At 50.1% G+C, this 16596-nt stretch overlaps 2 protein-coding genes across 8 annotated transcripts in view; both read right to left on the reverse strand.

Annotated features, from left to right (window-relative positions):
* The window catches only part of UBOX5 (U-box domain containing 5), a 31414-nt gene extending 16200 nt beyond the window's left edge, over positions 1-15214 (reverse strand). For 4 of the 6 annotated variants that reach the window (XM_055131172.1, XM_055131173.1, XM_055131177.1 and 1 more), the window contains exon 1: positions 15078-15214. The gene's annotated coding sequence lies outside the window, so the exon portion shown is untranslated. Of the gene's footprint in view, positions 1-11696; positions 11795-15077 lie in introns of all 6 variants that reach the window. The other 2 variants (XM_055131174.1, XM_055131175.1) reach the window with 2 other exon arrangements.
* On the reverse strand, positions 640-15146 carry FASTKD5 (FAST kinase domains 5). Of its 2 annotated transcripts, XM_055131171.1 has the most exons (3): positions 15078-15114; positions 11697-11794; positions 640-3711 (listed from the first exon to the last, which is right to left on the reverse strand). In XM_055131171.1, exon 3 carries the CDS (start codon positions 3524-3526, stop codon positions 1271-1273), a length of 2256 nt encoding a protein of 751 aa, XP_054987146.1. In that variant the 5' UTR covers positions 3527-3711; positions 11697-11794; positions 15078-15114; the 3' UTR covers positions 640-1270. The 2 variants fall into 2 exon arrangements, with proteins under 2 accessions (XP_054987146.1, XP_004611012.2); XM_004610955.2 differs by lacking the exon at positions 11697-11794 and having other exon boundaries at positions 15078-15146.
* Positions 15215-16596: the final 1382 nt, after the last annotated feature.

Consider the following 16596-nt stretch of genomic DNA (forward strand, 5'->3'; position numbering starts at 1 on the left):
TCACTGTATGACTGAGACTTGAAAATAAAAATAATATGATAAAAAAATGATAGAAATAATAAACGGCATTTACAATAGTGGAGAAAAATAATTAAAAAGAAAGAATGGTGTCACCTGGTTGGCTCAGTTGGCAAAGCTTAAAACAAAGTATATGAGAAACAGTTTTCTTTGCTGCTGTTGAATCAGGGATATGGCTCAGCAGTAACCGTTTGCCTCGAGTGTGAGGCCCTGGGTTCAATCCCCAGCACCACAACACCGCTGCCCCTCCTCACCTCACACACACACACACACACACACACACACACACACACACACACACACACACACACACGGTCACTACTGCTGCTGCTATTTCGACAGAAAAAAAAAAAGGCATTAGATCACCAAATTGTTCCAGTTCCATAGCTCCTGGACTCTGCGGCCATACACACAGTCCAAATTTCACAGCACTGTCAGGCCAGTGGGGGAACAGCATATCTGACGAGAAAGCTGCATGGCCCGGCACGCTCAGTGAGCAAACACAGTAACACAGAAGGCTCAGTGAGCACCAACCAGCCAGTAACTTCAGTCACATCCCTGAGATACAACAATGACCGCAAGCTGACTTTTATTGATCTAAATTTTGTTAATTCCTTTTGCCTTTGTGTTGTAACAAACAATATGAAATAAATTTGTACTTGCTAGGGGGGCAGGCTGGGGTGGTGGGTGGGAAACTGGGGATGGTGGCAGAAGGAAGGTCACACAGGTGGTGCGATTGGTGTTAGAATATTTAATACCTGAAACTTATTACGAACAGCTTGGCAAATCAGTTATAAAAAAAAATTTTTTTAATTGGCTTTAGACAATGTCTAAATACATTTATCCTAAAAATTCAAAATAAGGCCAAGTAAAGAGACTTTTTAAGTCTTAGGGCCCCATCTGACAAGCTCAGGGATCAAACCTGCGTGTGCAAGGCAAGCACTCTACCTGCTGTGCCCTCTCCCCAGCCTCCAAGGCCAAGTAAAGAGAGAAAGAAAAAACGCAACAGAAACTACTTGACCATCAGACATTCTGAGATGCTTTTTATTTATCGGCACCAAGTAGCAGCAACTTGTACAACTGGGACTGTTCCGGAATCCTCAGTGACGCACGGCAGCTCCGATCTGCCCGAGAGACTCCCCGACAGATGTTCTTTTCACCCAGCGTCTCTGCAGGTCTCTCAGACTGTTCCCCAGCACCCGATGCTGTGCCCGCTTGACGGCCCTTCTGAGCAGATGCCCCTGCGGGCCCCTCAGAGCGCAGACGTGAACACCTTCTCGTGGAGGTACGCCAGCTTTTCCAGGCGAGTCCGTTTCAGGAGCGGGAGCCATTCCCAGTAGCTTAGCTCGACCACACGGTACCCGAGCCGATTCAACTGCCGCCTCTTCATACTGTGCAGTCCAAGGAGATGCCGGGAACCGTAGCAGTACTGGTTCCTGTTTGTCAGCTGAATAGCCAGCCTCACCCGCAGGTCCTGCAGAGAGTCTGGGAGGCCCGGGCTGGACACCTCCTGGGCCCCCAGTTTCTCTGGCACGTTACAGACGGAGCCCCCCAAGGGTCCGGCCGCCTGCTTCTCCCCAGTCCCTCCCTGAACGGACCCTCCCGATTTCCCTTTCAGTAGCTGATTCATCAAATCGTCCGTCAGGCTGACTCCCACGTGCTTGAGCTTCAGCTGGGCGACCTCTGCGGCTGGCGTGGCCTCCCGGTTAAAGGGCACTGGCTTCATGTTATGATCAAGCTGGACCTCTAAGTCAGAAGACCGGGTATGCGGCAGGATCATGTGGTGTTTGACGTACTGCGGCCCGCCCAGCATGGCCTCAAGTAAAAGGTGGGCTTCCACAAACTCCGGCTTCGAGGTCATATCCTTCCTTGCTAAACTCCACAGGGTTTCGGACCCCTCCTGCCGAAGGTGAGAACTCAGGCGGCTGCCTTGGTAGTCTGGACACTCGATGCCAACGCTGCCGTCGAGAGTACACAGCTCTTTGATGAGCTCAAATTTACTTCTCTCCTGCGCCAGCCTGACGAACTTCGGACTCAAGGCGAAATCAATGAGCTCCGCCGGAAAGCGCTCGGAAAATGCCAGGCCCAGCAGACAGGTGAACAGATGCTCTGGGTATCGGTTGAACTCAGGCAACTTCCTGTGGATCTCGCCTACCAAACTGGAGTAAAACTCCTCTGCGTTGGGGGGCTTGTAGCTCAGGGTTCCAAAGGACCAGAGGATCTTGGCGACGTCTTTACTGCGACAGTATGCGACGCGAGGTGGCAGAGAAGCAGCCACCGCATTCATGAGCCCCTCGTCCAGGAAGCGCAAGGCCGAGCAGGAGAGAGTCAGGTGCATGACGCCCTGAACCCCCAGGGAAGGGATCCGGGCAGGAGCAATCTGTCCAAACCGCTTCATGAAGGGGGCGTGGTCCACGTGAGTGAAGCGCAACATTTTGAGTATGTTCACTAGGGCGTAACTGCTCAGGCGCTGCATGTCGGCGCACGCCAGGTCTCCGATGCGCCGCATGAGGAACTCGGACAGACTACTGCTTGATTTAAAGAAGCCCAAACAGATCGTACCCACCTCCTCTAAATTGAGCAAATCTATATACCTGAGAATCAACGATTCCAGTTTGTGCATTAGGTCCTGGGGTACCTGCCGACTTTCACCAATAATATAAATTAAGTGTATCAGCTGGGACAAGGTTAGATTTCTCCAGTGCAAACTAAGGTAACTATAAAAGATTTCTAAAAACCGAGGTATCTTGCGACCCAAGGACCGCCAGAGGTCAGCCACCAGGAGCAGCTGATCCAGGCTCATCTCCCACACCTTGTGGCAAAACTTGGTTTCATAGGCGTCCAGCATTGGATGAGAGGGCGGGATTCTTAGGACGACAAAGGCCTTCAGGATCCTGATCAGGTCCAGGGCATCAAAGAGTTGGATTTTTTTCACACTCAGCTGGCAGAGCAACGCAAAGCTTGTGCTGGCCAGCAACACGGGGTGCTGCGGTGCAGGAAGAGCACTCAGCTGGCAGAGATAGTCAGCAACGAGCTGGGGCTGGAGAGCCTCCTGGTGAACGGTGACTTTGTGCAGGATGAGCTCCCCTTCTGAAACAGACAGGGGCTGACAAGGCTCAGGTCGGCTGTAGCTGTGACGCTGATACTCTGGTCTGAGCTGGAGGAAAACTCGGGGATCTTCAAAGGAATCGAAAACTTCTACATCTTCGTCAGCCTTCCTGGCCCTGGCGGAGTCGGGATGCGAGGTGCCGGCCTTAGAGGCTGAAGTTCTGCTGAGTTCCGAACCCAGGAGGGCACCGCGGATTTTCAGGAGGCCCCGAGAAGAGGTGTGACAGACGGGCTCAGAGTTGGCGGCTGCACAAATACCGTGTCCTGGAGGGTGGGGTCTCCTGTGCCAGGGGCAGCCGCCCACCTTCCAGCAGAACACACTCTGGGTCACACCGTGACTGGAAGGGCTGCAGAAGGCTCGACATCCTAAACGTCTCAGCAGCTGGAGAGGGGCCGCCATCCTGGAATCAGCACAGACTGTCCTGGCTGCCAGGACACAGGCCTCACGGGTCTGGCCAGGCGACTTCTTGTGGTGCTGGATTAGAGCCGGACAGGATGAAGTTCCACAGAATCTACCTGGAAATCTTCAGCATCTCACAAGTGCCATGGGCCACAACTCAAAGGGCCAGAATATGGAGCCAGATACTGAAAAGAGGGTAGATGGAGAATAAATGGCTTCCACTTACACAATACCAAAACTTACACATTAACAAGAAATGGGTTAAAATTGCACAGCTGTCAGGCACCCAATCGGTCCCCTGAGCACTGCCCGGAGTAATTTATAAGTGCAGAGCCAGGAGTGACCCCTGAGCATCGCCAGATGTGACTCAAGAAAAAAAACAAAAATAACAACAACAAAAAACTACACAGCTATCAGACCAGAGAGACAGTAGAGCAGGTAGGGTGCTTGCCTTTTCTGTGGTCAACTAGAACTTGATCCCAGCACACTATATGGTCCCCAAAGCCCCACCAGGGGAGATCCCTAGATGCTGAACCAGGAGGAAGCCAGAGCACTGCCAGGCTTACTACACAGTTGTCTACTTAAGTTTGATGCTAGCAAATACCAAAGCAAGGTTTTCTTGGTAAACCAGGGCAAACCCTAAAACAATATACAGCCAGGGTAAGCTCCTTGTGCCTTGCAAAATGGCACCAGCCAACCCTAAACCCAGGGCATCAGCAGGCAGTTCTCTGGATGGTCTGTCAGTGCAGACTACCTCTCCTGAAGAAGAAAAGTAGTGGTGGGGTGAAGAGACAGAGGCCAGCTAATATCCAACAGAGACGAGGAAGGCAGCTTCCCAGAGAGTAAGCTGGAGACAAAGTGGATAACCGGCTCCGTCTCTGCTATCCACCCACCAAGGTCCCACCTGGTAAGAAAGCCGGTAAATGGGGAGGGTGCAATAGTACAGCGAATAGGGCCCTTGCCTCACACAGGCTGACCTGGCTTCAATCCCTGGCATCCCATATGGTTCCCTGAGCACCACCGGGAGTAATTCCTGAGTATAGAGCCAGGAGTAACCCTGAGCACACGGGTATGGCCCAAATAGGCAGGGAAAAAAGAAAAAGAAAAGAAAGGTGGTAATAACTTACCATGCTGAAAAACATCAAAGAACATAAAGGAAAGAAAGATAGAAGTTGTCGAACTAAAAACAAAAGTAAAAAGTGGACCCAGTATAAAGTTTAATCAATCAGACCCACAATAACTATCCCTATACCTACAGTATAGGACTTCCAAGATAGAATTTTGCTGCTCTAACGCTACTCTTCTCTTCCCCCTTACACAACAGTCAGGCAGCTGGCAAATGTACTCAAAACTCACTCATTTGGGGGCTAGACACAAGCGTGGTAATTAGGTGCTTGTTTTGCATGCACACCACCTGGGTTCCACCCCCAGCACCCCATATGGTCCCCTGAGCACCATCAGGAGTGACCTCGAGCACACAGCCAGGAGTAAGTCCTGAACACCACAGGGTGTGGCCCAATTAACAAAAACAACAACAATCAGAAAATATCAGAAAAACAGTACTGAAATAATTTCATTTATGTTTGGATGATAAATGAATGCTTATGTCTCAAAATAGTTACTAGGAGTCTTAATTACTACTGCAGCACACAGCAGGGCTTGTCCACCATGTCCGAGGCCCTAAGTCCATCCCCTTGCACTCCCCCGCAAAAGAGATAATATAAACAAGACCGCAGCATAAGTATGGTGGAAACAAAAAGGGGAACCCAGTGATGGAACGCTCCTGCTGGTACAAGTGGGGTTTTAAGATCTGCTCTAGGGGACCAGTGTGACAGTACACCAGGGAGGGGGCCTGTCTGGCACATAGCCAACCCAAGTTCAGTCCCCGGCATCCCATAGGTTTCCCGAGCACCACCAGGAGCGATTTGAGTGAGAGCCAGGAGTGACCCCTGAGTACCGTCAGATGTGGCCCCCAAACCAAAACCAAACTAAAACAAAAAAAAAATCTGTCCTGTGAACCTGTGATATAAATTTAGGCCAACTAATGTGAACACCAAGTGCCATCAAATCTCACCAAGTTCCTGAAAACAAAAACAAAGGGCAGAGAGAGCTCAAGGCTGAGCGCAGGCTTGGACGGCGGGAAGGCCAGTGTCCAGCACACAGTGACCCGAGCACACTGGCAAAGTCCCCACGCATAAGGCTGGGAGGAACCGGAGGAACCCCTGAGTACTCCAGATACAGTCCCCAAACAAACAGGCAAGTATTTTTAAAGTAAGGAGGCGCGAGGGGGTGTGTGTGTGAAGAAAAACATTCTTTTCATAAGCAATTATGTTGGGAGTAGGGAGATAGTACAGCGGCAGGACACCTGTCTTGTACATGACCAACCCGGGTTTGAACACCAGCACCCCGTAAGTTCCCCGGAGCGGAGCCAGGAGTGAATTCAAATCACAGAGCCAGGAGTAAGACCTGAGCCCTGATAGGTGTAGCTTTTAATAAAAACCCAATCCGAGTGCCTCCAAGAAGGAGGCAGGTTTTAAGTGTATAGCAGGGAGTGATCAACACATGGCAAAATCTGTAAAAACTGTCAGTGAAACAGAAAGAGTAGAAATAAATGCCATCAGCTAAAACATAATTGCATAAAAGAGAAATCACTACAGATTTTTTTTTTTCTTTTTGGGTCACACCCGGCGATGCACAGGGGTTACTCCTGGCTCTGCACTCAGGAATTGATCCTGGTGGTACTCAGGGGACCATATGGGATGCTGGGAATCGAACCTGGGTCGGCCGCGTGCAAGGCAAACACCCTACCCACTGTGCTATCACTCCAGCCCTACTACATAGATTCTTTATTAGGAGAGTTTCTATTGTATCTCTTAACTCTCCCTCCTTTTTATTAGGGTTACAACTGTTAATATAGAAAGACTTAGGCACAAATTTGACAAACCTTTATCAAGAACAGCAATCTAGGGGCTAGGCACAGCGGGTAGGGTATTTGCCTTGCAGGCGGCCGACCCGGGTTCGATTCCCAGCATCCCATATGGTCCCCTGAGCACCGCCAGGGGTAATTCCTGAGTGCAGAGCCAGGAGCAACACCTGTGCATCGCCGGGTGTGACCCCCCCCAAAAAAAAAAAAGAACAGTAATCTAAAAGCACATTAAATAAGTAAAACCACTACCTATAAGTATTAATGAAATTATTGTGTGGTCCTGAAATTAGTAAAGGCACCACTCCCTGGCACAACAGTGTTGGAGGGGTGTAGATCGAGAGTTTAAATTTTTCCAAATGTCTTTGCCTTGTGAAAGTACAGAGTAAGTCCCAAGATAGAGATAACAAAGGTCCCTACTCTGTGCCAAACAGTTCCTGACTGAACTGTTTCGCCCGTGTTAGTTCTAATCCTTACAGCCTTTCTGGAACACCAGTTTGATTGTCTCTGTCTTGCGGAGGAGGAAAAGAAGATTTCACTAAGGGTCCTGCCAGGGGAGGAAGTGGGGTCCAGCATCAATCAGAGATGACTGGGTTCCCAGCCCCACGCTGCCATGTTCTGGAGAGAAGAAGGGGCGCCAGGAGACCCAGACTCCAGATGGGGAGTGGGGCAGGGGGTGAGGACAAGGTAAGTCAAAAGCCTGCCTGGCTCCCACTGTCACCCTGGGATCCTGGAAAGCATAACAGTTGGTAGTTTTTGTGATTTATAGAAAGGAGAGATCTCAAAACCTGAAACTTACACGAAGGAATGGGTTTATTTATTTGTTTTGGGGTCACATCAGGGAATGTTTGGGGGAGAGAATGTTTGCAATACAAACATGCACTCAGCCTTTTTTTTTTTTTTTTTTGCTTTTTTCTGAGTCACACCTGGTGATGCATAGGGGTTACTCCTGGCTCTGCACTCAGGAATTACCCCTGGCGGTGCTCAGGGGACCATATGGGATGCTGGGAATCGAACCCGAGTTGGCCGCGTGCAAGGCAAACACCCTACCCGCTGTGCTATCGCTCCAGCCCCACACTCAGCCTTTTGAACTAGCTAGTTCTCTCCTGCCCACAGAATGGGTTTCCAGGATCATCCAGTATCAAGATAAAGGCAATGTCCACAACCAAAGACTTGAACCGCAGAAGAAATACAAGATCCAGAATTTGGGCTCAACTTAATGGCGAAAAAACAAAGGGAAACTCCAAGATAATGATAAAGGACTGGAGCAACAGCACAGCGGGTAGGGCATCCCATATGGTCCCCCCAGCACCACCAGGAGTAATTCCTGAGTGCAGAGACAGGAGCAACCACTGTGCATTGTTGGGTGTGACCCAAAAAGCAAAAAAAAAAAAAGATAAAGGAAGGTTCTAGAACAAGAGCTAAACTATGAGCAGGGGCCAGGGATATTACTTGATAGAGCACCCGTAGAGCTCTGGGTTCGATTCCCAGCACTGACCCAGAATAAAAAAGAGTGAACAGATCTAAAGAGTAACTTGAGTTCACGGGGAAGCAGATGGATACTGCCTAGGAAAGGAGACTATATAGTCAGCATACAAATAAATATTAAATAGAAAATCAAGCCAATAACAGAAACAAAAATTCACTGCAGCCAGGAACAGAGTTCAGTGACAAAAGACATACCTCACATGTATGACTCCACTGGGTTTAATCCCTGGCACCTGTAAAAGTGCACTGTAAAAGTGCTCAAAAGTGCACTTCCGGGGCTGGAGCAATAGCATGCAGTAGGGCGTGTGCCTTGCACACGGCTGACCTGGGTTCGAATCCCAACATCCCGTATGGTGCCCTGAGCACCACCAGGAATGATTCCTGAGTGCAGTGCAGAGCTAGGAGTAATCCCTGTGCATCACTGGGTGTGACCAAAAAAGCAAAAAAGAAAAAAAAATGCACTTCCTCTAGCAACAGGACAGTGGGTGGGGCACTTGCCTTGCACACAGGCAACACATGTTTGATACCCAGCATCCCATATGGTCCCCGAGCACTGCCATAAATAATTCCTGGGTGCAGAGCCAGGAGTAACCCCTGAGCATCCGCGGGTGTGGTCCCCCCAAACTAATTAATTAAAAATAAAATGCACTTCTTGGGGCTGCAGAGATACTGTACCGGGGTTAACACACTAGCCTTGCATGCAGGTGAGCCTGGTTTGCTCCCCCACACAGCATGTTCCAACACCTGTGCACAGAGCCAGGCGCGGCCCAGGGATCTGCTGGAGTGGTCCAAAACGCAAAAAACTTAATTACCCAATAAAAATAAATAAATTCAGAGTATTAGTTACATGTAACAGAAAATGTTATATTCAGTATAAATATTTACATAACCAGTATAAATATTTACTAACCATATTAATATAAACCTTGACTATTAGCTTGATCAAAATATGAGCAACTATGGGGCCAGAGTGATAGCACAGCGGGTAGGGTGTTTGCCTTGCATGCGGCCAACCTGTATTCAATCTCCGGCATCCCATATGGTCCCCCAAGCACCGCCAGGGGTAATTCCTGAGTGCAGAGCCAGGAGTAACCCCTGTGCATCAATGGGTGTGACCCGAAAAGCAAAAAAAAATATATATATATATATATATATATATGAGCACCTATTTGGGGATGATGAAGGGAAGGGGAGGATGGTAAGGAGAAATAGTGATTTTATATGAGAAACAGTCTCAAAATCTCTAAGAAAGTCAAATGATTATATAAATATACTAAATTACAGGGCTGGGGCCAGAGGTAGTACAATGGGTAGGGGGCCTGCTTTGCACGCAGCCAGCCAATTCGATCCTGGCATCCCATGACCCCCAACAAGCACTGCCAGGAGTAAGCCCTGAGCACTGCTGCTGTGACTCGAGAACAACTGTATACAGATATAGATAATAGATATAGATAGATATAGATGTATTCGGGCTGGAGCAATAGCACAGTGGTTGGGCTTTCACCTTTCACGCAACCAACCCAAGTTCAATTCCTCGGCCCCTCTTGGAGAGCCCGGCAAGCTACCAAGAGTATCGAGCCCAAGCGGCAGAGCCTGGCAAGCTACCTGTGCGTACTGGATATGCCAAAAACAGTAACAATAAGTTTCTCGATGAGAGACGTTACTGGTGCCCGCTCGAACAAATCGATGAGCAACGAGATAACAGTGATAGATATATTCAAAAGTGGCTCTGAGGAACAAAATGAAAGGAGAAAACAAAGGAACATTTAGAATCATGAACTTTGCTGAACTCTTATCAACCACGTCTATGCTGATTTGTCACAATCATGACATGCATGTACTACCAGGAAACTAAGACAATACCAAGGGCTGGGGGTCTGCTGAGCTCAGTGAGACAGCGCATGCTGCACAGATGAAGTCCTGGGATTGATCCCAGGGCAGGCAGCATCATTCTTTAGGAATATATCATTTAAAAAGACAGTAATCTTCCTATTAAAGGATAATTTTGGAAAATGTACTCTTAGTATAAGTACTTTCTGTCTGTAGTACGGAGCCTCTTCTTCTTTCTTTTTTTTTGGGGGGGTGGGGGGTGCCCACATCTGGCAATGCTCAGGACTTACTCCTGGTTCTGCACTCAGAAATCAGTCCAAGCAAAAAAAAAAAAGGGGGGGTTGGAGCAATAGCACAGCGGGTAGGGCGTTTGCCTTGCACGAGGCCGACCCGGGTTCGATTCCCAGCATCCCTGAGCACCGCCAGGAGTAACCCCTGTGCATTGCCGGGTGTGACCCAAAAAGCAAAAAAAAAAAAAAAGAAAGAAAGAAATCAGTCCAGGCTGTGCTTAGGGGACTATATGGGATGCTCAAGGCAAGTGCCTTACTGGCTGTGTTATATCACTCCAGTCCCAATACAGAGCTTCTTTATGGATGGCAAGTAACAGAAATGACATCAGGGGTATGATGCAATAGTACAGTGGGTAGGGCTCTTGCCTTGCATGGGCTGACCCGGGTTCAATCCCCAGCGTCCCACACTACCAGGAGTGATCCCTGAGTGCAGAGTCAGGAGTAAGTCCCAAGTACATCACCAGCTGTGGCAAAAAAAGAAAAAGAAAAAAGAGGGCTGGAGTGATAGTCCAGCAGGGAGGGTGTTAGTCTTGCATGCAGCCATCTCGGGTTTGATCCCAGGCATCCCATATGGAACCCTGAGTACCACCAGGAGTGATTCCTGAGTGCAGAGCCAGGAGTAACCCCTGAGCATTGCCAAGTGTGACCCAGAGGAGAAAAAAAAAAAAAAAAGATAGCAAAAGAATCTTAGAGACATGCAGGGTCAAACTGCAAAAAACAAAGAATAGCTACTTACTTTTTCACCATGCAACTCTTTTTTTTTAATTAATAGTTTATTTTTAATTAGTGAGTCAACGTGAGGGTACAGTTACAGATTTATACATTTTTGTGCTCATGTTTCTCCCATACAAAGTTCGATAACCCATCCCTTCACCAGTGCCCATTCTCCACCACCAGTAAACCCAACATCCCTCCCCCCCTCCCCAGTCCTGTCTCCCCACTCCCCACACTGCCACTATGGCAGGGTCTTCCCTTTTGTTCTCTCTCTCTGATTAGGTGTTGTGGTTTGCAATAAAGGTGATGCAACTCTTATAGTACCTGTACAGACATCATATTAGAATACACAGGCCTGAATTATAACCACTTCAGAAGGTAGGACTTGAGTACTGCAGAGAAGGAACGGAAAGAAAAACAAGGGTGACAGAGAAGCAACAAAGCAGAACAGTGGGAGAAAAACACTGGCCAAGGGAGAAGAGAGAGGGCTGCCCAGAAATGAGGAGCACTAGCTACTCAGGGACTCCTAGAGGACCCCCGAACACAGCCAGGAAGGGGACATTCTGAATCTCCCTATCATTAACTCATGATGCTTTCTCAAAAGGTCCCAAGACCGCTCACCTCCAAGCACAAAGCCTTTCTGCTCTATGTGCCCCAAGGACACCTTCCTCCCTCTCTCCTCCACTCTAGGTGTCCCAGGGAACCACAGGAGAGTCTTTGGTTTTATTTGAAAAGAAAAAAGAAAAAGAAAATAACTGAATCCCTGGGAGATACACAGCCACAAAGTTGTTGGTGACTGAGTCTCAGTCATCCAACGTTCCGACACCCCAGAGCACAGTCCTCAACCGCTGGGGCTGGGCTGCTCAGAGGCACTGTCCAGCCCAGCCCCCCCAAACACGTGTTTCAGAGGAATGGGGAACCTTACCTTCCCGCCTTCCGGGTACGGGTCTGAGCAAAGCGGAGCTTCAATTTAAAGCGCCGGCTGACAGCAGGGGAGCCAGGCGAGGAAGGCAGCCATGCTAACTGTGGGTCAAGTACACGACAAGCTCAGCACACTCCGGTGACCAGATCTCGCCCCTTAATTCTGACTTCTGAGTAAACGTTTTGCTAGAAAGATTGTTCGTTTGTTCTTGAGGAAAGCCACACCCAGCAGTGCTCAGGGGTTACTCTGGGCTCAGCACTTAGGAATCACTCCTGGTAGCCCTCCTACCTGCCATGCTATCTCTTCATCCACACTAGAAAGATTTTAAAACTTCTCTTTTCCAAATAAAATTGCCACTGAGGGCCGGAGCCATAGCACGTCAAGCAGGGAGCCTGCGTGCAGCTGACTCGTGTTGAGGCCCCGGCATTTCCTATGGTCCCCATGGCACATCCAGGAGTAACTCCTGCATGCAAAGCCAGTAGTAACCCCGGAGCATTGCCAGGGGTGGCCCCCCCAAAAAAATAAATAAAAAATAAATAAAAGAACCAAGAGTGTTCTCTAGAACTGGAACTGGAGTCCCCTGCTGGGTCTACGAAATGTGAAAGTCTCTGGTGAGGCCAATTTTTAAAAGCCTTTGTCAGTAAGGGCCTCAGAGTAATGCTGACTGATACTGAGATCCTTCTGTGCTTCTGTTTCCACACAGGACGATATCCTACAAGAGAGAAGTCCGGTGCTGGATCGATAGCACAGAGGGCAGGGTGTTTGCCTTGCACTCGGCCGACCCAGGTTCAATTCCCAGCATCTCATATGGTCCCCTGAGCACCGCCAGGAGTAATTCCTGAGTGCACAGCCAGGAGTAACCCCTGTGCATCACCAGGTGTGACCCAAAAAGGTGGGGGGGGGGAGGAGAGAGGGGGATAGAAAGAGAGGAGGGGGAGAGAGACAGAGAGAGAGAGACGAAAGAGAGAGAGAGAGAGGAAAGAGAGAGAGAGAGGAGAGAGAGAGAGAGAAGTCCACCACTATAAAGGTAAAGCTAAAGTACAAGTGCTTATTTAGGTCAAGCCAAATACCTGTGGATCCCCTAAGTAAACAAAACCATGATCAAGTGTTAATAGTCATCCTGCTACTTTGTTGTAGTTTCCAGGCTTAACCAACAGCACATCCTAATAATCTGGGAAAGTTTTGCCCTACTGCCCCAAGGAAGGAGGACACCTAGCTCCTTCTCTCCTCCACTCTAGGTGTTCCGGGGGGGACCACGGCAGAATCTTCCGGTTTAGCCCGGCCCTCTCAAGACTCCACTATTCCTCTATCAGAATGGCAAGAAAGTCTAGGAAGACAGAGTTCAACAAAGCCCAGTGATGATACTTTTCAAGCCACTGTTCTTAAAGGTTTTCTTTGGTTTGGGCCACACCTGGCAAAACTCAGGGGTTACTCCTAGCTCTGTACTCAGAAATCATTCCCAGGGGCTGGAGCAATAGCACAGCGGGTAGGGCGTTTGCCTTGCATGTGGTGACCCGGGTTCGATTCCTAGCATCCCATATGGTCCCCTGAGCACCGCCAGGAGTAATTCCTGAGTGCAGAGCCAGGAATAACCCCTGAGCATCACCGGGTGTGACCCAAAAAGGAAAAAAAAGAAAAGAAAAGAAATCATTCCCAGCAGTGCTGGGGGAACCATATGGAATGCCAGTGATTGAACCTGGGTCAACCGCACGCAAGGCAAGTCCGAACCACTGTACTATTGCTCCAGTCCCCGTTCTTAAAAAGTTTTGATCAGATTCTTTAGAAAACCTCAGGGCCCAACAACAGAGCAGACACTCATATTCTCTCATTGTCTCAGTCCATCTAAGACATCTAGGACAGATGAGCACTGACAAAAATTGACACCAGTATCTGTACTACAGTCATAAAAATATTTTCCCCAATAAACGGTTCAACTACCGATCATTTTTAGTTCAACCATGCACTTGTTTTTCTCTGATTTCCTAAATATAGTTTTCCTAGAATTGAGATTCCTAAATTGTCTTCCTAAATTTGATCCCTGGTACCTCATAGGTCGGTCCCCCAAACCTCGCCAGGAACAATCCTTTGAGCACAGAACTAGGAGAAGCCCTGACCACTGCCAGGTGTGGCCAAAAAAAAAAAAAAAAAAACCAGAAAGAAGGAAAGAGGGAGAAACCAATGGATGTGGAAGAAAAGTATGCTGACAAATCAGATCTACTTAAGTGTCAAAAAGCTTGCCTTTGGCATTTACAACTTCTCTCAATTATGTTATACAGGACTGAGTTTTCAGACTTTAGTTTCATCTGTTTTCTTTTATTTTATTTTGCACAATTTTACCCCTGAATTGCCAAAGGCCCTGCAGATTCCAGCAACAGCAAATGACTGGAGCACAGAACACCAGCCCTGCTAAGTTCCCTAACTGTGCGCTGCCACCAACTATGGGCTCTTGTAACTTTAAAAAAAAAAAAAAAGAAGAAAGAAAGTCTTAAGGGGCCGGAGAGATAGATCGTACCCGGCTTCCAGCCCATAGGCTAGAGCAGTGTCCAAGTGAACCCAAGTTGAGCAAATAAACAATACAGCATCACTAGCAGGGGTGCTCCCCCAAACAGGGCATTAGGAGGATGTTTGTTCTTGTTTTGTTTGGGGGGGGCACACCAAGTGGGGCTTACTTCTGGCTCTGCCCTCAGGGATCACTCCTCCCGGGCTTAAGGGAACCATGCAGGGGAGGAGTCCGAGAATCTAACCCGGGTGGACCCAATGCAAGGCAACAAGTGCCTTGCGCGTTGCGCCACCACTCTGGCCCTGGCATTAGAGAGGGGGTCGTGGGCCCGGGGCGACAGCACAGCGGGCAGGGCGCTCGCCTAGCGTGCGGCGAGCCCGGTCTGGTCCCCGGCATCCCTTCTGGTCCCCGAAGTGCGGCCTGAGCATCGCCGGTAGGGCGAGGGCTGACGAGTGAAGCTCGCAGGCAGGACGCCCGGGGTTCCAAACCCAACACCGCACCATCCTGAGAAAACCCACTCGACTTTCAAAACGGGGGAGACACACGCGGGGCGAGAATCTACCGAAGGCTCCCCACGTCCAGCTAGGAAGCAAAGCACGCGGCAGGGCCTCGCGGCTGAGAAGTGTGGCCCGAGGCACAGCAGGGACAAGAGCCCCGGCGGGAGAGCTGGTGGGGTGGGGGACGCGAGCCCTTGGCCCCCACCCCGGCGCCCCGACCCCGGGGTCCCCAGGGAGGTCCCCGAGGCGCGAGCGCGCCGAGAGGCAGCAGCGCCGGGGGCTCCAGCCCGGCCCACGGCCCGGCCCAGGGGAAACGCCGCGCTCGGAGGAGCCGCGGCCCGGGGGAAGGAAGCACCGACGGACGCACAGGTGGCCGCCGCCACTCACCCGCGCACGCCCGACGGCCGCGCCGCCATCCTCCCCGGCCACTCTCGGGGCTCACCGCCCGCACTTCCGGCCAGCCGCCCGCTCCTTCCGCCTGCCGCGCGGAGACGGCAGCGGCCGAGGCCCAAAAAGCCCTGCCCGCGTTTCCCAAGGACGTTCGCCGCTGGAGGACGTTGCCGGGGAAACCGGAGGAGTCTAGGACCTGCGGAAGGGAAACGCCGCCTCAGAGGGCCGGCTCTGAAGCGGCAGAACCTGGACTGGGGTTCGAATCCCAGGCTACCCCATGAAGTTCTATGGCCGTGGGAAGTCGCCTAGATGTTGTTGTTGTTGTTGTTGTTGTTTTTCCCCCTCTGTACAATGAGGGATAACTATGCCTCTAAAATAGAGACGTAGGGGCTGGAGCCTGTAGCACAGCGGGTAGGGCGTTTGCCTTGCACGCGGTCGACCCGGGTTCGAATCCCAGCATCCCATATGGTCCCCTGAGCACCGCCAGGGGTAATTCCTGAGTGCAGAGCCAGGAGTAACCCCTGTGCATCGCCGGGTGTGACCCCAAAAGCAAAATAAATAAATAAATAAATAAATAATAAAATAGAGATGTAGGACTGGAACAGTAGTACAGTGGGCAGGCGCTTGCCTAGCAGACCCAGATTCGATCACTGGCATTCCATATGGTTTCTACCACCCCCCGAGAGTCTTCCAGGATTGATCCCTGAGTGCAGAACCAGGAGTAAGTCCTGGGCACCTCCAGCTATGGCCCCCAGCAACAGCAACAATAATATAGAGATGAGCTATACAAGGGGAAGAGTCCGCCTTGCCAGCTACATCTTAGAGGTAAAAGCCTCTAAGGAGCTGAAGTTTAATTCCCAGCGCCGGGCTCACACCAGAGCTGATATGACGGCTAGACAAGGAAGAAAGAAATTTCTTTCTTCTAAATTTCTTTCCTCTAAAGAAATATCAGGGGGTGACTACCATTCCTGTGGGAGTCGCCGCCTTATGAAGGCTCTAAGGGCTGGTGATGGGTGGGAGGGAGCACCTCCAAGGCATCATCTTGTCAGAGGATACACTTCATGTAGGGAGGAAACTTTGTTGCACAGAGGGTCAAGCTTGGCATCCCCAGTCCTGAGCACTGTTTGCCTGGAAGTGAACATTTGGGGTTCCAGTGGCTGCCACATCTGCTCCGGGAGGGAGCAGATCAGGACAAACCCGGAGCATAGGTGATAATGACTTGGCTCTTACCAGCAGAACCTGGAGAGAGCAGAAAAGGCTGGTCTCCAGGGGGTGAAATAGACCTGCTGGGGCAGCCTTGACAATAACAGTTCCTTGCTGCCAAAGACTCAATTCCTCACAGGCTGTGAAGTGGGAGGAGCCAGGGCGTGCAGCATTTAAAGGGGAAACCGCTGGGTCACTTCTGGGCAAGCTTCACTTTTCAGGGTGAACCCTTACTATCTTAATCCTTTCCCAGAGAGGTGGTGGCCACCTGGTGGCATGGAGGGGACAGCGCACTAAGGCTGGGAGAGGAGAA

This window comes from Sorex araneus, chromosome 3 (genome assembly GCF_027595985.1).
Source record: "Sorex araneus isolate mSorAra2 chromosome 3, mSorAra2.pri, whole genome shotgun sequence".
In the NCBI taxonomy this organism is placed as follows: domain Eukaryota; kingdom Metazoa; phylum Chordata; class Mammalia; order Eulipotyphla; family Soricidae; genus Sorex; species Sorex araneus.

Bases quoted from the DNA above. Each gene is read 5' to 3' on its own strand.
- FASTKD5 (XM_004610955.2), bottom strand. From the start codon at position 3,526: ATGGCGGCCCCTCTCCAGCTGCTGAGACGTTTAGGATGTCGAGCCTTC.